General features: G+C 35.8%; 2 protein-coding genes and 1 long non-coding RNA gene across 4 annotated transcripts; 2 read left to right on the top strand and 1 right to left on the bottom strand.

Moving 5' to 3' along the window:
• The first annotated feature begins 8,435 nt into the window (after positions 1-8,435).
• LOC132175635 (3-ketoacyl-CoA synthase 7) lies at positions 8,436-10,145 on the top strand. Its single transcript, XM_059587643.1, has one exon. The coding sequence runs from the start codon at positions 8,778-8,780 to the stop codon at positions 10,143-10,145; it is 1,368 nt and encodes a 455-aa protein (XP_059443626.1). The 5' UTR covers positions 8,436-8,777.
• Positions 10,146-10,248: 103 nt separating this feature from the next.
• Positions 10,249-23,935, bottom strand: LOC132175620 (pentatricopeptide repeat-containing protein At1g10910, chloroplastic). 2 transcript variants are annotated; one of them, XM_059587623.1, is made up of 10 exons: positions 23,535-23,935; positions 22,260-22,344; positions 20,260-20,523; positions 19,201-19,503; positions 15,428-15,532; positions 13,960-14,059; positions 12,838-13,157; positions 12,380-12,556; positions 12,165-12,293; positions 10,249-10,712 (listed from the first exon to the last, which is right to left on the bottom strand). In XM_059587623.1, exons 1-10 carry the CDS (start codon positions 23,834-23,836, stop codon positions 10,497-10,499), a joined length of 2,001 nt encoding a protein of 666 aa, XP_059443606.1. In that variant the 5' UTR covers positions 23,837-23,935; the 3' UTR covers positions 10,249-10,496. The 2 variants fall into 2 exon arrangements, with proteins under 2 accessions (XP_059443606.1, XP_059443614.1); XM_059587631.1 differs by lacking the exons at positions 22,260-22,344; positions 23,535-23,935 and adding an exon at positions 21,216-21,292.
• A 616-nt stretch (positions 23,936-24,551) lies between these two features.
• On the top strand, positions 24,552-27,524 carry LOC132185251 (uncharacterized). Its single transcript, XR_009440615.1, has 2 exons — positions 24,552-26,851; positions 27,036-27,524. It is a non-coding gene; the product is annotated as an uncharacterized LOC132185251 (long non-coding RNA).
• Positions 27,525-27,878: the final 354 nt, after the last annotated feature.

Genomic DNA, 27,878 nt, shown 5'->3' with positions numbered 1-27,878 from the left:
GGAAGATTTTAGGGAAAGTGGGTGAGATGAAGGGGGTAATGTAACCGAAAGACAAAAATGTCCAAATAACTTTTCAAATCTTTTTCATTCAGGAAGGGTAAAAGAGTAAGAAAAATAAAGAAAAGGGGGAGTGGGAGATGATGGGAGTAGAAGGGGTGAAATACCCAAAAGACCTGTCAAACAAATTCTCTTTACAAATGCAAGGTTGCAAAACAGTAATCAAAAGGCAAAGACAACAATGCCCATAAAATTTCTTATAGGTCGTGGGGTAAACAGGGGCAAAATAATAATTTAAAATTTTAAAATTCATAAATAACCTTACATAATTTAAATCTGATGAAGAAAGACCAAGGCCAAAATTGTAATTTAATGTTGTCAAACAAAATTCACTATTCCAGAGCAACTCCCCCTTTTAGTGTTACGTACTGATCAAGTGGTATATATATATATATATATTGACACCAGACAAATAATCAACCTATTATTTATCTAACAACAACACAAAATTGGAATTGGAATTCATTTATAAAGCAACGGTAATAACTAAAAGGCCAGCTTTGTTAACCACGTAAACGGCAGACTCAGCTATAAACATGTAAACCATTATTTCTCAGAGCTTCCACCATTAATTGTTCATCCTCACATTCCATAGAGAGTACGTAATCAGAAGAAATGGAGGAGTCCCCTCGAGAGACAGTGTTGGTACTGATAGACGCAAACAGGAGTAAAGGGAGCCAGCTGGAGGCTCTCAACTGGGCTCTCAAAAGTGTCATCCGATCAAAAGACACCGTCATTGCTTTGGGTGTCGTTGATTGCTGGCGGAAGACTTCTTGCTTCCCATTTCTCATGGGCCTTTCCATCTCCGGACTCTGTACGTAATACCTTTCTCCATCCATTTTTCATATATATATATATATAGTGATCACTTGAATAGATTTGGTTAGGATTCTAGATGACCAACAGTTTGTACCATGTTGCTTTTGATGGTTATGATAGACCTGAAATTAATAGTTATTTGAATTTAGAAAAATGTATTTTTGCATTTTGGCATTCATATCTCGTATATTTTTTTTAAGTTGGCATGTTTCATCTATTCTTAATAAAAAAAAAAAAATGGTGGTGGATAGAGCATGTCAACTTAACGATGATGTACGTATGCGAGATGAACGTTATAATGCATAGAAACATTTCTCTTGAATTTAATGAATTTCTTTATAACCATTTTTCTTTTTCTTTTTCATTATTATTATTATTTATATTTTTTGTTGTTCTTTTTTCAAGACGTTTTCGTAAAAATATTTTTGAAATTAAATATAATGTAGTTATTGAAAAGAAGTGCGGGAATTGGTAAAATGAATAGTTAAGCTGGAAGCTTAAGGAACATTCTTAAACCCAAATGTTTCAATTAATAGCAATGATGAACATCAGAATCAAATAAAAAATTATTAAATAATGCATTAAAACAATAATATTATCTCCCCAATAACCAAAATTTTTAGGATGGTTCAAATTGTTATATAAGCCAAATTTTTTTAGTAGTTTCACTAACAATGGTTAAAAAAAAGTAGGTTAAAAAAATGCCAAAATTTAATATAAAAAATGGTTTTAGGGTGGCAAAATCTGTTACAATAGTCTTTTATGACTTTTTGTTATTTAATGTGTTTTTATGTAAACATCTATAATTTGTAAACTCGTAGCTTTGATTATGATTTTTCATAACTTTTTGCTCTGTGATGTAAGAGCGTTATGCTTGTAATCATTCTTGAATGAGATTAGAATTTTTTTTTAAAAAAATAAAAAATAAAAAATAAAAATGATCTATTTAATGTCCCAAAGGGGGTAGTTCAATCAGCTGGGACCACACCTAATAAAGTGGAGGTCCCTAGTTCGAATTCACTCCCCCTCTTGTGTGGACATATTTTTTTTTTTTTTTTTTTTTTAAAATGATCTATTTAATCGTCACCATATGGCAGAAATCAATAATTGTTTGAATTGGTTTGGGGGTGGCTTGCTATTGGCAGGGGTGGGTATTGGGCATGTAAAGACGAATTTGTCCCTTTTCTTACAAATCTAATGTTATCAAAAATCTTATACTTACAGTCTCAGTTCTCAAACCTCTTTATGCAATCTACAATCTCGCCCCCAATCCCTGATTTACAGATTGATTGGGTTCACTTCATACCATGGCAAAGCAATGGAGATGCCAATTTTTTTATTTTTTATTTTATAATTTTATTATTTTATTATTTTTTAGTTTTTAGTTTTTATGTCTATAGTAAATTAAAAAAACTTTTGTATTTGAAAGCCAATTTATTTTTAAACATGATTTTATAGACATATAACTTTTGTATCAACTTATGACTTAGTATGAAATTAAGTCTACAACTTGTTTGCTTTTATTTACATAAACACATGCGCGCGCGCGCGCGCACACACACGCACACACACATATATATATATAAGTACGGACCCTCTAGACAAAAATTTCTGGTTCTGCCCCTGGTTGTTAGGGGTGACTCAGCCACTCCCGAGGGCCAACCCTAATTTTTTTTTTTCTTCTCAATTGTCCTTTTGGGATGGCCGAAACCACCCCAAACCTAGCAAAGGATGATATATGATATGCCTAACAAAACGTATCTTTTTGTAGGGTAAAGATTAGAGTTTCTAGGACAAGGTCACGGAAACCCTCAAGATCTTGATGAGTTAGAAATAGAGAGAAAAATGGGACAATACCAAAGTAACCTCCAACCATTTTACGAACAGTGCATAAAGAATGAGGTTGGTTTTTTCCTATGTGTCAATAATGAGAATAGACTAATGTTATTTAGTAGACTATTATATGACTACCATACAATTGAGATGACATGACATTAACAATCAGCATTTTGATCCGCAAGGACTTGTAAAAAAGAAAAATGGAAAATTTCACAAAATCCTTATGAACTTCCACGCATTTTGAAATTACCCTCCTCTCCAAAATTTTAAAAGTCTCAATTTAAGGTAGGAAACTTTCAATTTTTTGCAATGTCCCAATCCATTAGGATTTTCCTTTAAATCTTGTCAAAATTCCTAAAATACCTCACTTTGTTTTATTAAAAAAATTGCAAAAATAGGCGTAGATATTTTTACAAATTGCATTAAATCTTGACCAACGCTTGAATATTTGCAATTTTTTATAATAAAAAAAAGGGTTGTTTTGGAAATTTTTTTACAAGATTTAAAGGAAAATCCTAACGGACAGGGAACATTGTAAAAAATTGAAAGTTCGATACCCTAAATTAAGATTTTTTGAACTTTGAGGGATAGTTTCAAAATGTGTGAAAGTTCAGAGGGGTTTTGTAAAATTTTTCCAACAAAAAGTCAATGATTGATTTTCTCACATCATTCCAGCCATATAACAATAGTGTTGTGTACATATGTAGCAGGCTACTAAATAGCATTTCTGATACGAATAATATGTGAGAATATTCCTAACACTTTCTAGCGTGCAGGTGCACTTGGAAGTCAAAATTGCTTCAGGATTTTGTCTCATTAAATTAACAGTCGAGGTAGCAAAAAACTCCAACACCCGCTGGATCGTTTTAGGCAGGTGATCATCATGCTCAAGGAGAAATGGAAATTACATCAAGTTGAGTTTACTTTTTTTGTTTCATTTATTTATTTACTTATATTTCTTTTTTTCAGTCACCTGAAGAAATACAAGGAATATATAAAGAGAAAAGTATGTATGCTGCAATATTCTTGTAGTAGTGAAAGGAAAAGATGGTGCGGCTATAATGACATCAGAGGCTCTGTTGTTTGATATTACAGCTTCATCCGCCATTAATAATGGTGATGGGAAAGTTCCTCTGGAAGAGGGATCATCTTCTGCAACCTTGTCACCTCCTGAAACTACTCCTTGTTGGTATCCACTTTCATGGAGAAGTGGTTTTCCTCGAGCCTTTGATCTGAGTGAGCTTGAAAAGATAACAAGTGGATTTGCTGATGGGAATGTTGTGATGAGGCAGATGGAATGAAAATTTATCAGGGGATATTGCAGGATATGCTTGTCAATGTAAAGTGTTTCTTAGAAAGTAGTGATGAACGTTTTTGGTCTTTGCTCAATATCCTTTCAAGCATACGCCACAGAAATATCATGAACATTGTTGGGTATTGCTGCACTAGTGCTTCTAAGTACTTGCTTTGTGACTTCCCAAGCATGGATACCGTCGACTCGAACTTGCGATGTAAGAACAACTTCTCTTAATTAAATTATGATACAGTTACAAGAAAGAGCAAAGGTCCTGAGTTAAGACGTTGGTTTTACAATTTACCTCCCATTTCAATTAAATATTTTACTTAACTTTACCATTTCTTATTTTTCACTGCCACATTAAGGAGTAAGCGTTTGAGAGTTTTCTCTTTGCAAATTGAAGGAGGTGGTGTATATATTCATCATTAACTTTGAGTCCTCATAGACTGATTACAATTTAGTAGTGCCACAATTTTCTGTTCTAGGTGGAACTGTTTCTCAGCTCAAATATAAGGAGCTTATTCGAATGAGAAAGTCTAATTATCATTCTCATGTCCTTCTCCCATACAGATTGATTTTTAAAAAAGTTAATTAGGAGAAGGACAAATATCAATTCTCAAAATGAATAATTCCTATATATTTTTCTATGTTAGCATGATTTACTTTTCTTCTAGGTTTATAATTTATTCATTTCCTTAATTAGTCTAGACTACCATATTTACCTACCACCATTTTCCTACAGATAGAGACACATTTTGTTCTTCCAGCCTCTCCCTTTTGGGAGGCCAAGAAAATTAATAGAAGTACTAATTTCTGCGACCATCATGTGGCATATTGGGCCGTAGTAAGAGTTCACTCGAGCTATATTCCCACCTTATTTTCCCCCCTCTCTCCATCCCTTCTTCCCTCTTGTTGAGGGTCTGTTTTTATTTGTTGGTTTGGTTTCCATGAAGCAGTTTGTTACCGAAAAAAGAAAGAAAAAAGAAAATTCCACCTTTTCCATTATGTATCAATACATCAGTATATTTATGGCGTAGTCATAACGGTCTTCATCAATCTTCTTCTTTCTCAACTTCCACTCTTTTTTTTTTCTTTTTCTTTTTTTTTTTTTCTGTTATATATCCTATTATATATTTCTACAAAGATGATCCATCACATATAGTATTGCATTCTTTCAATATTGAGCTCATTTGGTCAATTATATCCTGGTATGCCTAACATGATTACCTTTATTTCCACTCTTTTGGTTGTGCTTATGTTTCCTTCACTACTTCAAGCTATTGTTATAAGATTTTGCTTCCCCACATCATCACAATACTTTTCCAAGTCACCCTAATGTTCATTCCTTTAATTTTCCTGTTCTGCTCTATACTGCTTGGAAGTTACTCTTGCAAAGAAAAAAAAAATCTAAGCCATAGAAGTATGTAGGTGATGATTTGGCTATGGATTTTGGGTGGAAGGCAAGGTGGTGTGTTGCTCTAGAGATAGGTGGAACCCTGCGGTACCTTCATGAGGAGTGTGATGATGGACCCATTGTTCACCTGTCGGTTTGCTCCGCCCATATTTTTTTCAGTCATGGTTACTCCACCGTGGTAAGTAAAAATTTTATTCTTCAAATGCAATTTGTAAAGTGAAATTATGGTTCGAGAATGAGTAATGCTATTTAGTAGGCAGTTATACGATTGCCATATAACTTGATGATGTGATAGTGAAAATCAGCCCTTGAATTAGCACTTGTAAAAAACAAACAAACAAAGGATTGGCTTTTACTGCCACGTCGTCTTAGTTATATGACAGTCATATGAAAGTCTACAAAACAACATTATTCTTCAAGTATATTCCATGCTTCCCCATATATTTGGTACTAAAAGTTTCATGCATAAAAACTGAACATTTGGCTTTGACTCTCATAAGCTTGGCAACTTCGCAACTGCTAAGTGGCTTACAAATGATGTCTTTTGTACAGAAGATTCACCAGCTGATCAGTAAGAAATCCTTCATTGTTTTACCTCAAATCTTTATTAGCATGTTTGACTACAAAGTTCTTCCATATAACTTTAAAGAATCTATTAAAAATCAAAGCAATATAGTAACAATAATAATACTAATATTTATCATTTGATGGACACTGTACATGAACTCTATGCTTTTAATGTTCATGCTTAATATTTATCACTTATATAAAGCTATTTGATGGTTGAAGATGCAAAACTCTAAAGGAAGATGAGGGCCTTTCTATAGATGTACATGATTATGGGAGTTTCCTCCTTGAGCTCATAACTGGAAAGAGTGCCCATTGTTTCCGAGTCCGAAGCAAGGGTCAACCGTTGGTCGATTGGGTACATGTTAGAATATATATTAAGGATAACATATTAGGTTTATATTCCTTATAGGATATTTACATTTTAAGAAAGCATGAATAGGGGAATTAAATCACTTTGAAGTATTCTAAAGAAGTATTTTAAACTTCATTGCCTGCTACAATTATAAGGCTCCTAATTAATAAAGCCATAAAGGTCTTTGTAGGGGCCAAAAACACTCTAAATTATTCTGAGTAGGGTTTTTTTCTCTTTTTTTTTTCCTTGAAAAATAGGCAATTCAACTTCTAGAAAATGGTTCACTTACCCAACTGATGGATCCAAGAATAACAGATACAAGTGATACAAAAATGGTTTATCATATGGCTACCGCTGCATTCTGCTGCCTGAAAGGAGTTAAAGGTCACAGACTTTCTATGAGCGAGGTAAGATTGTATATGGTTGATCATGTGAGAGAAATACCATTTCTCAGTTAGAATGACCTTATATATTGAACAACTTATTTCTAAAAGAAATTTAGAAGTTTTTTTAGGCAATAGAGATAGCAGGAAAGAAAGAAAACAATGACCAAGACTTGTTCAATTAATGTTATTGTGCTAGGTCGACTCCAAATCCTATGTACACCACCCAAAACTAATTCAATTCCTTGATCCTTCCAAATACCATAGTATAAGTTGGGCATGCATGTGGTCCAATTTTCTTTATAAAAGTTTTTACTTAGCCCTAAAGTATTATGGTGTTTGCAATGTTCATCTCGAATTATCTAAATTTGCAATGTCGGTATCCAATGTTTTAGCTCTCTTTAATTTCACCAATCCATTAGGATTTTATGTTAAATACTAACGGGATGATGGTAAAATGCCCAAAATACCTCAGTTTAAAAAAAATAAAAATAAAAAACTAAAAGTTACTTGGTGGCCATGGGTCACATTTAGTTTTATTTTTTTTCTAGTTTTAAATTTTTTAGTTAAAGGGTAAATTTATAATTTTATAATTTGTACAGAAGTATAAGGGGTGTTTCACCTATTTACCGTTGGATTTAACCCTAAATCTTAACGGTAAGAGTGAATTTGAAAGGGGTTAAAACATACAATATAGACATTGCTATTTCTTAATAATTCGAGGTTAACGTTGCAAAACCCGTGACACTTCGGCAGTAAGTGAAAGTTTCCCTAAAGTTTTAATGTACATCCATGAGCCTGCTAGGGTTTTAATATGATTTCACATTGAGGAATTGGAGTTACTTAAAATTTGTAGTCTGTGTAGTAGCATGGCACTTCTTTCTCCACCCCCATAGCTGCCTCTCTGTGGCTTTTTCCTTTGTAGTGTAAATGCTTATTAATAATGATACTTTTGCAGGTCCTAGTTGTGGTTCGTGGTGATGAGCTTGCCATATCCAAGTACAGCTAGAATTTTTTTGAAAACAGTTTGCATGTGGACATGTAATTCTAAAGTGAATTGTGGCCTAAAATGGCTTGCTTTTTACTCAGTAATTGAGTTGGGAGTTTACTATTTCCTTAACTTGGTAGAAATATGATAGTCTGTGGCAGTGAACTTCTGATCATGGAATTCAACCAGTTTTGTGGAAAGGTCTAGTGCTTTTAGCTATTTCTTTTTAGTGGAGACACTGCTAATTAACCACATGAATCAACTCAAGCCTAACTTTTTCTGTTCTTTTCTTTTCATTTAGAGAAAACTTTAGTTATCTGCTGATGTTTTGGCACTTTTGCAATCATATTTTTGAGAGTTTAAAAAGTCACAATATCGGGTTTACATGTTTCAAAATTTTGCAATATCATTCCTACCGTTAGGGTTTAGGGTTATATCATGATCAGAAGGTGTACAAATGACATGTCCATTGCACCACTGTAAAACTAATAAAAATACAAAACTACCTTTAATTAAAAAAAACGTGTATTTTGAAAATTTTGACATCCTCCGCTAAGATTTAACAAATAGGTGACATAGCAAAATTTTGAAATTTTTTAAGAATATGATTACAAAAGTGCGGAAATATCAAGAGATAAGCGAAGTTTCCCTCTCTTTTTGTCTTGGGGTAAAGTTAAAAAAGCTAACTCCAAGCTGCATCCACTAACTCATTGATTAAAAAAGAATGGGTACTGAAGTACGTAATATAGGCAACACAAACACACAAACAAGCATGCATGTACAATACACACACCTTCCTTCTTCTTCTTCCCCTCCTCCTCTTCCTTCTTGGCTGCCAATTTCAGAAAGGTGCTTATTGCCAATTTGTGTGACACCAAATTGCCAAGTGTTAAGCTTAGGGGCATAACAAAATATGGTTAATACATGCAAACTATGTGATCAAACAAAGTTGCCTTTCGAAACTTCTTTCTTTCTTTGCTTGTTTGTGTGTGTCTATATATATATATATATATATAAAACCTAAAGCATCAAAAGAAGCTCCTAGCAAGAGTTTGAGAATGGCGGCCATGCTATTCAGAAATTCATCTCTTACAAACCTATCTATTATAAGACAATCTCCAATCCCCATGACCCATTTCTTAGCTGCAACAACACTAATCATTATTGCAGTTATCTATTTCACTTTCAGATCCAATTCTGTTTACCTTGTTGACTTCTCCTGTTATCTACCCCCTGAGTACTTGCGAGCTCCACATTCCCATTTCCATGAACACTTTGATGCAGTTGGAGCATTTGACACAGAAAGTCTGGACTTTCTGATAAAAGTATTGGAAAGATCAGGCATTGGAGTTGAGGCTAGCGAACCTCTTTCACTGCATGAGATCCCGGCTGCTCCTTCCTTCAGCAGATCTCTAGAGGAAACTAAAGAGGTTTTGTTCACCGTCGTCGAAGAACTTCTTTCCAAGCACAACTTAAACCCTAAGAGCATCGACATCCTCGTATCCAACTGCAGCCTCTTCTGCCCTACCCCGTCTATCCCGTCATTGATCGTAAACAAGTTCGGATTCAGGAGCAACATAAAGACAGTCAGCCTCAGCGGAATGGGTTGCAGTGCTGGGATGTTATCAATAAGTCTGGTTAAAGATCTTCTAAAAGTTCACAAAAATTCAGTAGCTTTAGTTCTCAGCATGGAAGCTGTGACTCCCAATGGTTATATAGGTAATGTCAAGTCCATGCTTATTGCCAACGTTTTGTTTAGAATGGGAGGAGCGGCTGTTTTGCTGTCTAACAGGAAGCAAGACAAGCAGAAGGCCAAGTACAAACTCCAAAACCTTGTTCGAACACACATGGGCTCCAATGACAAGGCATACCATTCTGTTTTCCAAAAACCTGATGATGCTGGACATGTCGGGGTGTCTTTGTCACGGGGGCTTCTGCACGTGGCGGCCAATGCATTACGGACAAATATATTGGAGCTAGGGCCTCAGGTGTTGCCATACTCGGAGCAGCTCCGGTATGGTTGGTCAGTGATTAGGCAAAAAATATGGGGGCGGAAGAAAGTTTACGTGCCGAACTTCAAAAGGGCTTTCGAGCATTTTTGTATACATGCTGGTGGAAAGGCAGTGATTGATGGCATAGAGGAGAATCTGAGGTTGGGAAAGGAAGATGGAGAAGCATCAAGAATGACATTGTATAGGTTTGGGAATACTTCATCTTCTTCACTTTGGTATGAGCTCTGCTATCTGGAGGCGAAAGGAAGGGTGAAGAAGGGAGATCGGGTTTGGCAAATTGCCTTCGGAAGCGGCTTCAAGTGCAATAGTGCAGTTTGGAAATGCATTTCAGATCTTGATCCCACAGTAAGAAATCCATGGTCGGACATAATCCATTTGTATCCAGTTCAGATTCCAGAAGTGTTTGATCGTTGACTATCCATTGCAGATGCAACAAACATCTCTTTGATGTATTCATAATGTGGATTTTTCTTTTCATATGCCCTAGAGTAGGAATTTTCAAATAACAAGAGCTTCAGTAGCTACAACACATTTTGCTGCCATTGAACACATAACTTCTATTAATATACAACCAATAATCAAAACTGTAATGTTCAAATCTGATCATAATCAACATCATCCAATCTTGGCGCTGTACATTCCTGGTCAACTCACTCCTAGACATAGACATGCTTGGGAGGCAATGATGATCAAATTGGCAACTATCTTGCAAAGGGTGGAGCTGCATTTAAGCGTTACCTTGAACTCTTTTGTTTTATCTCTCATCTAACTAGGTCTTGATGCTTTTGATACCATATGCTGCTTGGACAATATTTCAGCAATTAGCTGGCGACCAAATAAGTGTGAGTTCTTGAGGATGATGTTTCTCGTAGACGAATCAACAACATAACCTTGGCTTGGCATCCATTGCAACAATTGGAGAAGCAATTCCTTCTTTTCAGGTAGTGCAATATAGCGTGACACCGCCATCTCAAACAATCCCTGAGAGAGAAATTGCAGCAAGGTGATTTAAGTCTGAAATTCAAAAGTTAAACATAGAAGAGGTAAGCATGTGCTTTGTTTTCATTGAATGAATGAAATCCATTGTAAGAGAATTTCCACTACCTATGACTCTTCCATAACCCACCCAGCCCTCAAAAAAAAAAAAACAGACTAAAAGGAAAGAACAGATCCAATGTCAATCCTGACACCCTTTAATCCATCATCACTCCAGGAGGGAGATCTCAGGGAAGCTTTTATTGTGCATTGGATACTTTAAAAGAATTTGATGGTTGCCTCAACCTATATATGATAATCAAGGTAATGCAAGTTGTGACAATGACTAGTCATCTCAAACCAATGGAGCATGATGCAATGAAACGAGAACGTTTTCCACCACCAATTATTTAATGTCATGGAGAATTGACACCTCGACTGAAGGGAAATTTCATAAGATGGCAGGCAGAATATTGAAATTTTTTCTCATTTGGAACCTCTTCAAGATCCAACTTTCCAGCGTCAGTCTGAGTGTGTGCATTTGTGAGTGTCATTGAGGGGGAGTGTATGCATGTATTTGTGCACACATGCCCATATAGAAGTGTGAGAGTAAGCAGCAACATCCCCAAAACTGAGAGTTAATAAGAGAATCTGAAGTTCCTGAAAGTCAATCCAAAATTTGCAGCTGCTGAAAGCAATAGACACAAGACGAGTAAAGTAATACTTGAGACTGTGCAGGGACAGGTTTATGGATGACCTTTCCAGAGCTCCACTAACAACTACACAAAATACTTAAAAGTTAAATATTTCTTGGAATTGGAAAAGAAGGCTGTTTGGACCCCCTCCCTCTTGTATTAGCCTCTTATACTAACCAATGAACCCCAAAACCACTTAAGTACATTATATGATCCCCTCAATGATAAAAATTATTCAATTTGGCCCACTATTGCTGACTGTGCTTGTGTGTCCATGCATGTGTGTGCATGTGCACATGAATACAAGTGTGAGTTTGACATACATGCCCAGACCTTAAAACTAGGGTTAGGAAGCCAATCTGTAGTTGTTGAATGTCAGTCAACGACTGTGGCTCCAGAAATCAAATAAAAATAAGGTAAAATCTAATATAATTTGTTCAGAAATTCTAATGGGGAGATGCAAGTTTCAACACACAAAGGTTTATCACTGAAGCATGCTTTCTGGTGCTTCTGGAGTGAGTTTCTCCACTAAGATAAAGGAAAAATGTTAAGAAATAATTAAACTTAGTATTACCTGACTCTCTTTACATGGCCGGCTCAATGGACCCAATCACAGATGGGACCCATCTAACCATATCGACAAGGTTAGCAGTCAGGATAGTTTCGATAAATTTCTCATGTCTGACATTGTGGACCCATCTAATATATATATATATATATTGACACTTTGTAGATCACATAATTTACACCTAAAGGTGTGTACCTGATCAATCTTGTAGCCACAACCATGGATGGCCTTTATAACGTCATTTATCAAGTTGATGTTTCCTGACTTCAAAAATGCTGTACAGAACTTCTTTATTGCAGGCTTAGAAATAAACCGTGCATGGTCCTGAGCAAGGAATGTTTTACCAAAGCAATCACTCATATGATAGGTATAAGAACAAATCTAAGAAACGTTAAAGCAACATAGCATACCTTCACTACTACATAGGCATCTTTCAGTAGCATTCCTGCTATTAGAATGTGCAGAATCTTCTCATGAAGGGCTTTGCACATTGTTCTTTTACCAAATCTCAACATATTGTAAACAGAAAATGCCTCTGATTGTGCTTTTATTTTGCCAAGATGATATATTAAAGAGGAACAAAGTTCCTACAAAATATCAAGCGGGAAAAAAGAATTTGAAGTCCAATGTAACTCACTATTTAGAAGTACAAAAAATTGCAAGTTGTTAAGCCATGTATTTACCTTAGACCAAGATAATATGCAAAGGCAGGGAATAACAATTTGTAAGAATTCTCCATGTTGCAAAATTATTTTACAAGGGAAAATTAGGCCACACCAATGGCTTTCAGAGAGAGAGAAAAGCACCAAATTAAAACAATCTGCTCAAGACTTCTTATTTAGAAGTGACAAATTCAATAACGTCATACCTCCTCTGGTTGGTGACCTCTACCATGCATGTCCTTCATTGTCTGGTAAGCAAGAAGATATAACTTCTCCTTACAAAAATATTTGATTAGGATATGAAAGGTATTATAATCAGGACTGATTGCTAATCCATCCATTTTCTTTAGCATTTCCATTACGCTTTCCATTTCTCCTGCCCTGCAGTAAGCACATAGTGTTGTGTTCAACATAACCAAGTCATATCTGTCATGGGTAGCTTCAAAATCCCTCGCCAAATGCTTTGCCTCTTCCAAAAGACCAGCCCGGGAAAATGCCGAAATCATGATACTGTGGGAATAGCCATCTGCAGGTGGAAATACAATTTATACATAGTGATCACATCAGGTCACTTCTATCAAATTAGGAATAATGGTTCATGTACAACTTGTTAATTTCTTAGTACAATTTATACAATTGACAAATTGACAAATAAAGTCACACTTTATGAAGTAGAGATGTACAGTTACATTATATATCTATATAACATATGTATACGTATATGCATATGCATATGTATATATGTGTCATTGTCTAGTGCAATGGTGAAAGTACAATTTATACTTTGGTGCACCTGCAGGTGGAATATTTGATAGAAGTGATCACATAATTTACGCCTACAGGTGTGTACCTTTGGTAATTTACACCTAAAAGGAAAGAACAGATCATGTATAATTTATACAAGCTAATGCTGATAAGAAATATAAACAAATTTCTTAGTATCCATATCTTAGCAATTGTGACCTTCCCATGAATAGCCCAAACAGATGAAAACGTTTTAAAAACTACATTTCAGCTTAGTTAGCTCAGGTTAATACAAAAGGAAAACATTTTTCCTGCAAGCATCACTCAGGAATGCCACCAAATGCCCTTCAGGATTAACAGTGGATCACAAACCAAGTCCAGGGATAAATCTCGAGGCTCATCAGAACCATCTTTCAAAGTCAATTACACTTTCTTTTAGTGAAATCCAATATATATATATATATGATCTTTTCATCTTGGTAGGGAAATTTACACTTGTTTAGTTGAATCACTTACTGATTATAAAATACATAACTTGATGGCTACAAGATGCTCAAATGTTCAATCTCTAACAGAAAACATACCAGATCTGACAGATTTTCCCTTCATTTCGTCAAAGAGTGATTTAGCTTCATCTATGCGCCCAGCCTTAGCAAGGCCATCCATCAATAAACAGTAAGGCATCTACAAATAAATTCACATTCTGAGCTATAGAAGTTCAATATTAATGACAGCAGTACTTAATGAAGCATGGATAAACATATATCAGTTAGTGAGAGAATGGAAAACCTAAGAAAACATAACATGGAAATGGAATACAAGAGGTTTCAACTAGTAAGCTACAAGTAAAATCAATATAATCAAATCTCTAGAAGGCGAAAGTCATTTGGTGGGACATTGACAAATAAAGTCACACTTTATGAAGTAGAGATGTACAGTTACATTATATATCTATATAACATATGTATACATATATGCATATGCATATGTATATATGTGTCATTGTCTAGTGCAATGTGAAAGTATAGGACTGACGAGCATAAGTGCACAGTTCCGAGCCTTGAAAGCAGCCTCTGTACGAAAAAAATACTGAAGGGTTGGATCACATCCAAGCCACCCCTTCCAGGTATATATGTGTGTGTGCATGTGTGGGTGGGTGTGGTGTGTGTGAATAAAAGCAATTTATGACATTGGGAGTTAATGTGGCACATACCTTTATGATAAAGCAAAAAAATTAAACCAAATTTACAATTATGAAAAAGGAATTTTATGAGCAATGGTAATAAGTGACCAATCATACATTTGGCATTAAGGGCAAAGATTGATACAATTTCATAAAGAAAACATATTAAGATTGTGTGAAGAACTAAAATTGTGACATCCCGCTCTAAGTGGTATGATATTGTCTGCTTTGGGCCTCAACCCGCATGGTTTTGTTATTTGGTTTACCCTAAAAAGCCTCATACCATTTAGAGAGAGCATGCTCTATATCAACACATTTTCTTTTTCACACCCAGACAATGTGGGACGCCACAATCACTTCCTCTTGGGACCCAACGTCCACTGGCAACCATCATTGGCTTGTACACAACCCCCATCTCAGGCTGAACAACTTGGCTCTGATACCATCTGTAACGCTCCGCTTCAAGTAGTATGATATTGTCTGCTTTGGGCTTCAAACGGCACGGTTTTGTTATTAGATTTACCCCAAAAGGCCTCATACCATTTAGAGATATAAGCACATCTCCTTTCTCACACCCAGGCAATGTGAGATGCCACAATCGAAGCGGATAATATCATACCACTTGAAGCTGGGCATTAGAAAAATAAACCTTTGCAGATAATATTTACAAGAATGTGAAAGTTAAGAAGAAGAAAATCAGCAAATTTTTATATTTAGTTTCATGATTGTGGATTCTAATTAGATGCTCTCTTATGTTTTCTATTTGAGGATTTACAAGCAACATCTAGCTATGAAGCATATTTTTCCAAAGAAAATAGTATCTCAAGGTTGACAATCGATTATTATGCATAACCATAAAATTAGTGTACCTCTTCATCAGCATAGCCCATAGTTTCCAGCTCAGCTAAGAGATCTCTTGACTTTTCAAACAAGCCTCCTTTAACATATACCTTTAATAAAGTGGTCAAAATTACCTGGAAGCATTTTGAGTATGAACATGAGGGAATACCATAACCAAATCACAGCTAATTAACATAAAAGCCAAAAACACAAAAGCAAAAGGCAAAAAAAAAATTATATGACAAGAGGCAGATTAAGAGACACAGAAACAGGAATCACATATCAATAAGGCCATATATCAATTATATAAGTAAATAAAATAGTAATAGCAGGAATGCAATGAGTATATATATGCTAAGCAAAATCATCTTGATACATGTTTTAGCAATATTCTCAACACATTGATTGTTTCTTCTATATTAATCTCTTGACCTAAGCATCAACCAAAGGGAAAAAAGTTGAGCTAAATTAACCCAAGTGACCAACAATATCCTCTAGCAGCGATGTCAATGACTTCAATCAGAGCATATTCTCTGAAAACATTACTGTAAAACTACTGTGGGAACAGATACAGGAATAAGGTGTTTGTCCAAGCCTCTTCCAACATTATTAGCCAGAGGTATTTTACATAATAATGAGACATGGAAAGAGAAAGGAACCTCAATGCCTGGTGCCTATCTAACAAATTCTATATTCGGTGCACAGTTGCAGCATAAGCCTCTGCCTGGTTCTTACTTAACGTTACAAGTAAGGTCTATCTTCAAAGGTTCTCGTGTTCCTTTCCCTATAGATTGAATAGGCCGCTGCTACAAGCATTAGTTTACAAATCATGCTCAGCAAGGATTTACCTTTGAAACCAAAAATGGTTTCAAAATGCATTCTCCTTTCCTCCAGAGGTGCATTAGGGTTCTGGTATTTTTTTAGGGCTGGTGGTGGGTTTGTGGGCTTCAGTGTTTGGGTTTTCTGGGTTCTTGCTTTGGTTTTTCGCTTGGTGGTGGTTATAGTTGGCTCGGGTTTCTTTGGGGTCTGTTTTTTGGGTTTTTTTGGGCTACCTATGTATACTCTCTTGTGTACTTAGAGGCGCATTGCGCTTTTTTTTGATATATTCAATTTACTTATCAAAAAAAAAGGATTTACCTTTGAAACTTCGAACCGTCCAACCAATGATCTCGACCAGACTACTGGGCTCAAGAAAATGAGAGTTATCTTCAACTGTTTCATTTTAAAAACTCAACATACATTCTCCTTTCAGCAAGATTTGCTTATAGCACTCATAAATTACATGAGACCTCAAATACATCTCACATTCAGAGAATTCCCCTGCGTCATAGGGAAACAAGAATTGGCAATTCACAATTTTTCACTACTAAAAGTTATGCCTTCATCGTGACCAAAAAAATTTACATATGTTCTGACTAATTTTATCAGACTCTACCTTCAATTCATGCAAACTTGCTTACCCTTACCTGCACCATCATTGTCTTTTATAGATGTGACCAACCCATCTCAAATCTTCAGTTTCAGATTTTCCAACGTGACCTTGAATGCACTTATTTTTAAGCTTATACTAACCAATTCTTTCATATTTTTAATCCAATTATCATCTTAACTTTTCATTCTTGAGTCAATATGGAAATGAGTCATTGTGAAGAAGCATATTAGTCAAGTACTTAAAGAATTCTTCAAGGCACAACTCGACACTAGATTTTCTCATGGTCTTAAGTATTGGACAGTACCAACATTTATAACCTGGTATAGTTCTGTATCAGTGCCAAGCAAAAATCTGAAAATAAGAACAGATAAAACCAGGAAACATAATTGTGTTAGTTTATTTTCACTGTAACAGCATCACCATTCATAACAAGCTTGCAAACAGTAAAAGGATCCATAAGCCCATTTTTCAGTCATTGCTCTGGTATTTCTTTCCCCAATGCCTCCCTAAATAAATTTTCTATGTTAAGTTGGAGAGAGGGAACTTTGAAGCTCAGGAGTAACCCTGCAACTGGGGACTAGAGGTCTTTGACTTTTCAGGAGAATGAACAACAACTATAATTCTGCAATACTTTGGTCCCTCAAACAAAAAGACATCTTTCTTTTTACCTCCTCAGTCCCTAGCTATAGACACTTTGGGCCTTAAAGACACACCTTTGTGAAGTACAGCTCTAACGGCCAGCATTCGGAGTATTTAACTGAAACACACCTACATATATATGAGGACTTCTAATGGTAGTTAGGACTCTACTTTATTTTCAATACAGGATGGAGTTACTTCTCACTAGCCTTCTGTTTTCAGAGCTTATAGATGAACCCTCTATTTAATATCATTACAGTAAAGAGATTGTTGGTTATGACTTCCTTCTTCCTTGCCACAAGTTGGTACATGCTTCATGTCCCGCACCCCCCGAGTAACTCAAGCTGAACATCAACGGTGGTTTTCCGGTGACTATGGTCTAACTGCTATTTTTTCCAATCTTGGGCTGAGAAAAATATACAAAAGCAACCCTGAGGATTTGTCTTAGTAGCACGTCCCACTTCAATAAACTTTCTCCAACCCCACTTTAGCAGGACCAGCATATCTATATGCTCTATCAGTTTTTCTTTTTCTTTTTCCCAATTGAATCCACTATTCTTAGTCTCTTGTACCAAATTTTTTTAATAAGTTAGCCTCATGTATCAGATTAAGGAGATCTCCTCCTTCTCCCTTGACTATTTTCTAATTGTTGAATTATTTTCCTTTCATGACATGGATTTAGTTGATCTTGTTAGATCAATTTATTTTGCTCAAATCAAAAAAAGTTTATTTTGGTCTGACATTATGTTTTCATCTGTGTAACTCTTAGAAACTTTTTTAAAAAATGGATGCATTTATTTTTCTTTAAATTGTCTGCGCAGTAGAAGTTTGTAAATGCCAGTTCCTCATTAATTTAAAAGAAAGAAGTCAAATCAAATCGTAGTGAGGTAAGTATATCATATGCTGAAGAACCACTAAAATTTCCCAAAGGCTCTATGTATATTTTCAAATTGCTGATAGTGGCAAAAACATTAAGCAAACCTCTCCAAAATAGCATCACACACCTGCCAATAAAAGAAGATGGTGAATGTGATGATGCTGAAAGGACTTACACGGAGGTTGAGGGAATGAGGGCTGTTAGAGAATAATATGCAATTCTAGAAGAGGTGTGATGTCTCCCTATTTTAGAAACATGGTGAGGTGTCCCTAGTGAGGTTTCCTAGTATGAACTGTGTGTGTGAGCTGTCTAGTATCTCGAATATTGCACAAAGCTACTGTATAAGTGGAATGAATGAAGAATGAGATTTACCCACATTTTCTCTTACATTTGCCTATTCCCATCACAACTAACGAGGGAAATAATAACATAATGGAAGAAGTTTTAGAAGTTTTAGATGTGTCGATTCTTACTTTTTATTAATGATACAGAATCCTGAAGTTTCTGCATCACTAAACAGTGTACTTGAATAAGTTGGTATTTTTTTTTTTTTTTTTGCAAGTTGAACAAGTTGGTATTACCTGTGGGTTAATGTATAATAGCATGTTTTCTTATATATGTAATCCAAAATAACCATTCTCTTTTCATTGGATTTAATTTATAGTTTTAGTGAATTGCTGAAAACTGAGCACTTCAAAGTCATCTGCTGCTAACACAGCCATCTCAAAGCATGGTAATACGAAGACCTAGTACAACCTCAACATTTAGGAGGGAAAAACAAAAAACAAAAAAACACAACTATACTAGTTTCAGAAAATTCTAATCTTTATTGGCAAAGTAACATTAAAACAAACCTTATTTGGTACTAACCCTGCAGATTTCATATCTTGAACCAACTCATCGGCCTTTTTGTAGTTTCCACTTGTCGAGTAAGCATTGAGCAAAGAACTGTAGTGAAAAAGATTTGGAGAATAACCTTCATCTTTCAACTGGTTAAAATAGCTTTCTGCTTCTTCCCATTTGTTATTTGAAGCACAAACAGCTAGAAGTGTCCCATAAATTACACTATCCATGTGCAGCCCATTATGTTGAAGCTCCTGAACCAGTTCTAATGCCTTAGAATAACCAGGTTTCACTTTGATACAACCTGCAAGCAGCTAAGGATGACAACAGACAATAGTGACGATGAAAGTCAACAACATAACCTATTGAAATTATAACTATTAAAGAATAGTTAGCATAATAATGACTAAAAGTTCTATTATGCTGCCATCACATTTGAGATGAGTATATTTTGCTCCATGATGCAAGTAACTGAGCATAATCATACATGACTAAACCTCAAGGGGTTGGCTCAAGTGGTAAGAGCCTTGGTCTTGGTGGCATTTTCATCAAGTATAAGGTTTGACTTCCCTTGGGTGCAAACAATTTCATTTGACTCTTTTCTTAATTATTAAGTTTGAAGATTCTATGTGTGATCTCATTTCTGAGATATCATTTTTTAAGCATGCCACATTAAAACCTTAACAAGATGACAAATATAAACTCAAAAACTGGACATGGTGAGCATAGCCACATATAGGTCATGAGATTACTATCTATGCGTAGATACTATCTGTATTAACATTAGTGTAACTATCTTAGTAGAGATATCACTAACTTCTATAATAGGTTCTGTAGCAGAAATGCACTAGTTTGCTTGATTTTCTGAACAATTTTCTTTTATCAAAGGAATCCAAACAAGTGATAACATGCAAAATAGAAAGTCTGAAATACTCCTTGCTAGTGATAAGTGTCCTATATAGTCATCACGTAGCCAAGTGCGGCAGCAATTCCAGGTCACTTGAACAACTAGTGTTCACAGATGCTAAGAGGAAATTTGGTATTTCATAATATGAAGTGAAATAGCCTACCGTGCTATATGTAACAGCATCTGGCATTAAACCATTAATCTTCATCTGATGAAACAATTTTATGCTTCTCTCAAATTTGCCATTCCTGACCAGACAACTAAGAACAGAATTACATATGAAGACATTGCTTTTGGCCGATTCATCATGAATGCCATTGTATATCTCTATTGCCTTCACAGGATTTAGGCTCTTCCCCATGAACTTCATATAACTGCTATAAGATGAAGCATTGATCTTTCCATTTTGTTGCATCCATTCAAAGAGCTGCAATAATTGCAGACTTGAGATAACAATTATCAACAATTATAGAAGCAAAATTAAAGAACATGGTTAATTAGCTTATCATTCAGAGGATGGGAAAAGGAAAAAAGAAAACGCCATATAAGGAGGGGGGGGGGAGAGAGAGCACAACCATTAAACACGGTCTTTTGAAAGCCAAGCTGAATCCTAAGTGGCAGTAAGACTTATGAAATACAATTATAAACTACATAAGAAAAAGGCTTACAGAGACATTTTCTCTATACTTCCAGTTACAACTTATAAGATCCTTTAGAGAATGATTTAGAGTTGTTGACATTCTTTTAATGTTTTCATCATGGAAGATAACAAAATTTCTTCACTCCTAATACCATAACATTCCATACTTCATCAGAAGTGAAAATGATATGATCCATTGAACTGTGGAGTAGAAAGGTATGGAGTTAGTTTATGCACTCATAAACTCTGCTCCTTGGCATGTGGAAATGCCAAATCGAAAAAATCCCGTCTTGTCTCAGATTATTTTAATGAGAATTCATGTAATCACTGACAACCCTCTTGAACTTGATACTTCTAAATTTTTATGCTAAGTCCATGATGCACAAATTAGGCAAAGTAGAAAGGGAAACACAATCAGATATCACAATGATGGATTTGTATATTTAAAGAAGTCATTAACATGAAAGCTCAGAATTCACCTAAGACTTGTGAAAGAGGAAAGCTTGTCCTATTTTCTTTCCCATCCAGATCAACCTGTGCGTCTCCTTTCCCACCTTTTTCCATGGACAACCAAACACATAGAGACAAAGATATTTTACCTGTCTTTCCCATCCCTTCCCTTTCTGCCTACCTTTTTTTTCCTCACATATTCCATCTCTTCCAATAGAAAAAAAAAAAAAAAAGAAAAGAAAAAAAGCTTATATAACACCCTAGATCCATCCTAGGGTAATTTTGTGTTGTTTGCTATCTTTCTTCTTCTTCTTCTTCTTCTTTTTTTTAATTAAAAAAAAAAAAAAGACTAGTGTGTGGTAGTTGTTTGCTTAATTGTTTCTTTTAAATTTCATGGTTTGCTAGAGGAATATGTTAGAAAACTGAAAAAGACTTGGTTACAAAATTTAAAATGTAACCAAAACCCCCTCAAAGTTTAGTTCTTTCAAACCCAAAGACTGGTATTAGATGACAAAGTGCAGTGGCAGGGCTTGTATCACCTTGAGTCTAAAGTTTCAAAAGTTAACACGCACACACACGGATAGTTACATGTTGAGACTCAATTGTCTGTCCTCCATTGAACTGAACAGGGTAGTTAAGCAGAATGTATTTTCTGTTAAAGAGTGAGGAACCAATTTCATTTCGTAAGATATTCCAACACCCAAATGAAACGAATGCCTTAATGAAGCAGCCATATGTAAATTCAAAGATCACAAGCAGCTTAATATTGACTACTTATGAATGAGGTATCTGGATGAAATTTTCCTTCAGATTATGTTATACAAAAATTTTGGTCAAGATTTTATTTTAGGATCATATCATGAAATGTGTTGTGTTTTAAAACAGCAAAAGGAACACCGCACACACGAGCACATGCCATAAAATAAGGCAAAACTGAAGAATACGCATCAAAGAGGCATCCATGCAATAAGTTGTGAATATATAGCCAACTCTAAATATGGAACACGCAGGCTGAACAATTCAAACTATCAATAATTATCTTCATAAAACATGCACAACAGTTTTCCAGTTACCTGAGAAAGATACTGGATCCTGTTTAGCTTCCCCAAATGTCGCAAAATGGCATTCAAGTCTTGCACCTTCAACATATCTCCTAACCTGCAGTAACATATACTGTGTGAGTTATATAAAATTCACCAGACAGATGTTCTCCAGTAAAAGATTATTCCAGGATTTGAGTAATCAAGTTAACACAATACCAGCACAGTGACCAAGTGATTTTTTTTGGGTGGCCTGAAGATAGGAGAATTAGTCAAAAAAATTTCAATGAGTCTGAAAAGAAGGTACTTCTTTACATTAAACAACAAAGCAAAAATTTCTATGTTTATGCTTCGGATAAGCTTAAGTTCTTTCCCGAAGCATTTACTTGAAAAGTGAAGGAGAAAACCACCCTATTAGGAATGCTATCTACAAAGAGAATATTTAAAACAAGGAACCAACCTAAATTCACTTCCAAGAATTCTAAATTTCAAAAGAACAATGTATTGACGTCGGCCTTGGAGTGCTCCTGAAGAATATAAAGAATAGACATGTTCCAAATAAAGATGCAATCTAGCATGAAAGAGTGACGATAATGTGCCACTCAAAAGCATCTGATGAAACAATAGACAGATACTCAACATTTGGATAAGACCTAATCTAAAGTTTGCAGTTGAGAAACAATTGATAATCCAAGGGTAAAGTAGGTCATCTTATTGCAATAGAAGCCAGTTCAGATTTTAATCCAAATGTCATTTATCACATAACCAACAGGGCAAATTTTTTCCACAAGAGCAAATAGCAACATAGGCAATCCTAGATGTCAAATAATTAAAGCTGCAGACCAAATTAAGGCTGATAATTTCATGCTTCCACTAAACACAAAGCCCAACAGAAAGATTCATTTCAAACTTCAGAGGCATTTACCAAATTTGATGAAAATATACTGAAAATTAACCACCAAAATGAAAACGAGTGATGACTTGAGACATTTTGATATATAGTACACATGAAATGCAACACAAAGCAACCAAACAACCCAATTAGACCACTAATTATAAAACCAGTTAAGATTTCAATAAAAAAGTTGCACAGTTGATGAAACAAACTCCAACAAAAATGTCAAACACATAAACGACCTAATGCATATCCATGACTTGCGTACAAGACCCATTTTATTTTTTCCATTAATTCCAAAACCCAGATGACATTCGCTTCATAACTCTACAAAAATTTGCCTAAGCTAAGCAACAACGTAACCAATTTGACATAACAAACGCACATACACACATAAATGAAAGACACAGTACCTTGAAAGAGCTAACTCCAAATCAGAGGCCTGCTCAACTTCAAGAATGGCAGATTGCCTTTCTACGTAGGAAGTGGAATGGCGCCTCTTACGAACCACAGTAACTGTTCCATTGCCATTATTCTTCTTAACATTATTGGATGGCTCTTCACCAACAGTTGTTGCCGTTGGGAGTCGGGAGTTCCTCGTGGCTGCTCTTGCTGTGGTGGCGGAAGAGGATACAGAAGGAACAATCGACGAAGGCAGGGGTAAGGGCCGGAAAAGGGTGTGGGGAAACCCAGAGCAGAGCACAGACGTGTCCATCAGTTTTGGGCATGGAAAAGGGTTGAGAGGGCTCAGAGATTCAGGAATTGCACTGAACTTGGAGAACGTTGCCCTGCTTTCTTCTTTGTAGAAAATATCAGATTTGGATATTATAATATTTTAGAATTTAGACCATTCAACTCCAAATACCAACTACTCTACCACAGGTATAGCAAGACGACGTCGTTTTGGCGAGTGCAATACTAACCTAGGCCTAACTACGTCGCTTTAGGAGGGTTTGTTTCGTCTTTCCAACAGAGGGTATTTCAGTAACTTCAGGTCTGAAAAAATCTGAAGACTGACGAGGGCATATTGGTAACCTCGTACAATAGGACAGAAAAGCCCCTACAAAAAAATATGCTCTTCAATAAATAAAAGGGTAGTAAGGTATTTTGCAATTTAAAGGCCTAAAAGACAAAATAACCCCAAACAAAATCATTAACTCTTTTACAACAAGAAGGGTACAACAGGAATTAAAACACTTAAAAGATGAAAAGGCCCACCTAAATTTTTTAAGTCTTCAGATTAAAGGTCCCCAAGAGGTAGCTCAATCGGCTGGGACCACGTTTAATAAAGCGGAGGTCAATACTTCGAATCTCCCTCCCTCCTCTTTGTGCGGATATGTCAAAAAAAAAAAAAAAAAAAGTCTTCAGATTAAAGCGCTTACAAAACGCGTACAGAACATGTTTTGTTCGCGTACAAGACACATGCGAAAGAGAAAGAGAGTGACACAGAGCAGTTCGATGGGTCGCGCGAGAATCAGGTGCGTCCAGAGCATCATTTATATGCAATTACACATGCGAAAGAAAAAGAGAGAGTCACATAGAGCAATTCGATCGATCGAATTGCTATGTGTGAATCTCTCTCTTTCTCTTGCACGATAGATCGAACTGCTCTGTTTAAATCTCTCTCTTTCTCTTGCGCGATCAATTGAACTACAGTGTGAATCTCTCTCTTTCTCTTGTGTGATCAATCGAACTATTCTGTGTGAATCTCTCTCTTTCTCTTGTGTGAAATGGAGACGCCGATGGGTAAGCACCACCATATTCCTCTGGATGCCCCACCGCCGCTGCCTGAGAGAAAACCGGCGAGACAACTGGTGGGTCTATTTGAGAATGGGAGTTGCAATCCCATTCCGATGTTTGAATCGCCGGTTTTTTCTCCGGTGGATGGGACTACTGCGCTAAGGGAAAGGGCTGCACCATTCCGATGTTTGAATCGCCAGTTTTCTCTCCGGCGGATGGGACTACCACGCCCAAGGGAAAGAGCTGCAGAAAACGAGTTTCCCCGGCGACAAATCCGGGATACATGGATTGGTCGTTCTTCTATAAAAGCAATGATCCGCAATACATTGATTGGTACTTTTGTAAAAGCAATGATTCACGTCCTCTGCACACCCTCTCATTTTTCACTAGTATGGCTCCTCGCTATTTTAGGTGAAATGCTCATTGATTATGATATTGGTAATGAAACCCTCGTTTCATTGTAAAAATGATTATCTTTTTTGTCAAATTCATGTGATTTTTCTCATGGGTCCTTTGCAAATTCATGCTTATGGCATATTAAATGTTTGTGTTTAGGCTTGACTTCCTATTTGATGATTTTTTATTGCACATTGGAGAAACGGTTTTAAGGTTTATAAAGAAAAGGGAGATCTTATTAGCTATCATAGATGATGTTGGGTCCACTGTCTGTAATACTAGCTTATTCCGTGGGATGTATTGTGTTAGATAACTTCTTTATAGCCTTGAGATAATTTTCATTCAGGATATTTGTAAGCACATTTTTTTGGTGTTTTAAGAAAAAATTACCTTTGATTTATCCCTGTATTTAGTTGTATGCCTGTGTTGTGCTTCTTTGATTTACCTATGTTGTTTCTATGATTAAAAGTTGTTATCCTTGCATTACCTTTGATTTATCCCTACATTTAGTTGTACGCGTGTAACATGTGCATTATTTTTAGTTTTTATCAAAGATTTCAATTGCTAGCCAATACACCGAATAGATGGAAGGATCTATGTCCATCCCCAACTTCCTTCTATATACATGTAGATATACAAAACCAGATTTTACTTACCTGTAATCCAAATTGCAGAAGCTTGTCATAATTGGCTATCTCCAATGCATTCTCAACATCCCATGACATTGCATGTATTTTAGCCATAATTAGGTTCAGATCTAATTATTTTAGATGGTGTATGTTTTCCCAAAATGCTAAGGAGCTGAAAGTGAAAACAACATTCTTTTTTACAAATGTCCCATATACATTGTCCTAGGATGGCTATGTTTTCCCTTGCCCTTTTATTGTTGCTTATAACGCCTTAATTATTGACATCATAATGAAATTTAGATTCAAAGAGTGGGCTGCCCAGGTAGTCACCTAGACCTCAAAGAACTTTATCTTAACACATGAAGGTGATTTCTTGCAGCGTGTCATTCATTTGCAGAGCTTTCTCAGAGATACATCAGAATGATGTAACATACTGCTGATATCATTTCCGTCTTAGAATACTTGATTTATAGCATTCAAAGAAGTTAAGAGGGTAGATACCTATATGTGGAGGTCATCATCTTTGTCTTCGTCATCATCAACTTGAGGATTCTTTTACTGCCATTGATGCATTTAGTTCAATCTCAATTCTGTTTACCACATAAATTGTAGTCTAAAATGCTAGTTTAGCTTACCTCCACATAATTTATAGTGTAATGCTAGTTCAGATCAGAAAATCTGTCACTTTATGACTTGTGCCTCAATATTCATTGGTTGCATTTACGCTAATCTGCCTTTCATGGGCTGTAATCGATGTATTTGTATGCATTTGGGGTTGAAACATTGGACCACATTCTACTTGAAATATTGATTTGCTTTGCATGGCTTAATATAATGGTGACCTTTTTATTGCACTCTAGTAGATGTAATTTTATAAACAGGTAAGCACATTTTGACCATCTTCACCACCTTCGTGCGTTCGCCATCTTCACCACCCCCGACGAGAGGCAGCTCATTTTTCCCAAGTAAGAATCTCTCACACCCAAGCTTGTGTCCTCGTTGATCCCAAGTAATCTTCCTCTGCAAGTTTTTTTTCTTTTCCTTGTTTTTACAGCACCCTGTTTCGCCGATCTATTCAGTTATGATAGCGCTTGGGCTCTTTTACTGACTTTTTTTTTTTTTTTTGGTTTGGATTGGGGATGGTTGGAGTTGAATGTTTGATCTCATTTTGCTTGGTGGTTGCAAATCACGTATTGGTGGTTCAAGCGAAGGGAAAGAAAGGAAGACGAGAGGGGTGGCAGTGTGGTGTAGGGGACTCAACCGCATCGGTGTCAAGTTGAGGGGTGTAAGGTAGATCTTAATGATGCCAAGGCTTACTAAGGTGTGGTAGCATTTCAAGCCACCTAAAGTCATTGTTGCTGGCCTTGAACGGAGATTTTATCAACAGTACAGCAAGTCAACTAGCCCTCTGCTCTAGTTACTTTTCTTTCTCATTTGTTGGTTCTAATTATTGTTTGTTATTCTGGTTAATATTTTGAGGGTTTTTCATCCTGTTGCTTTTAGGTCTTGTGTTATGTTTTTGGCATATGTAGATTGTCATTTGTAATTAAGCTATTTTTTTGGCCTTTTATTTTATTTTTTAAATGTTGTTCATCAGTTTTGTGTTATGTTTTACTTATCAAAAAAAGTTTTGTGTTATGTTCTTCTGTGCTTGAAGGTTCTTGTTTGTTCTTCAGTTTTTCTTGGGATGGTTGTTTTGAATTGATTAGATTTTGGTTATATGGTTTTATTAAATTGGGGGTTGATGTAGGTGGTTGTTATTGGTTTTGGCTGTTTTTATTATTTGGTTGCATCTGGGTTTTTTTTTTTTTTTAGCTTGGAAAGCCATGATTCAAGTGCATATGTAAAATAAAAAGGAGTGGAACAATGGATTCGGTGAATGAAAAAGAGTATGAAATTTTTTATTTTGGGGGTTTTGCTTAATTGGTTTGGTGTTAATTTTCAGTATTTTGATATATTTAAACTTAAATCAACATGGACATGGGTTCTTGT

This window comes from Corylus avellana, chromosome ca1 (genome assembly GCF_901000735.1).
Source record: "Corylus avellana chromosome ca1, CavTom2PMs-1.0".
NCBI classification, from domain to species: domain Eukaryota; kingdom Viridiplantae; phylum Streptophyta; class Magnoliopsida; order Fagales; family Betulaceae; genus Corylus; species Corylus avellana.
This window is presented reverse-complemented; position numbering and strand designations above follow the sequence as displayed.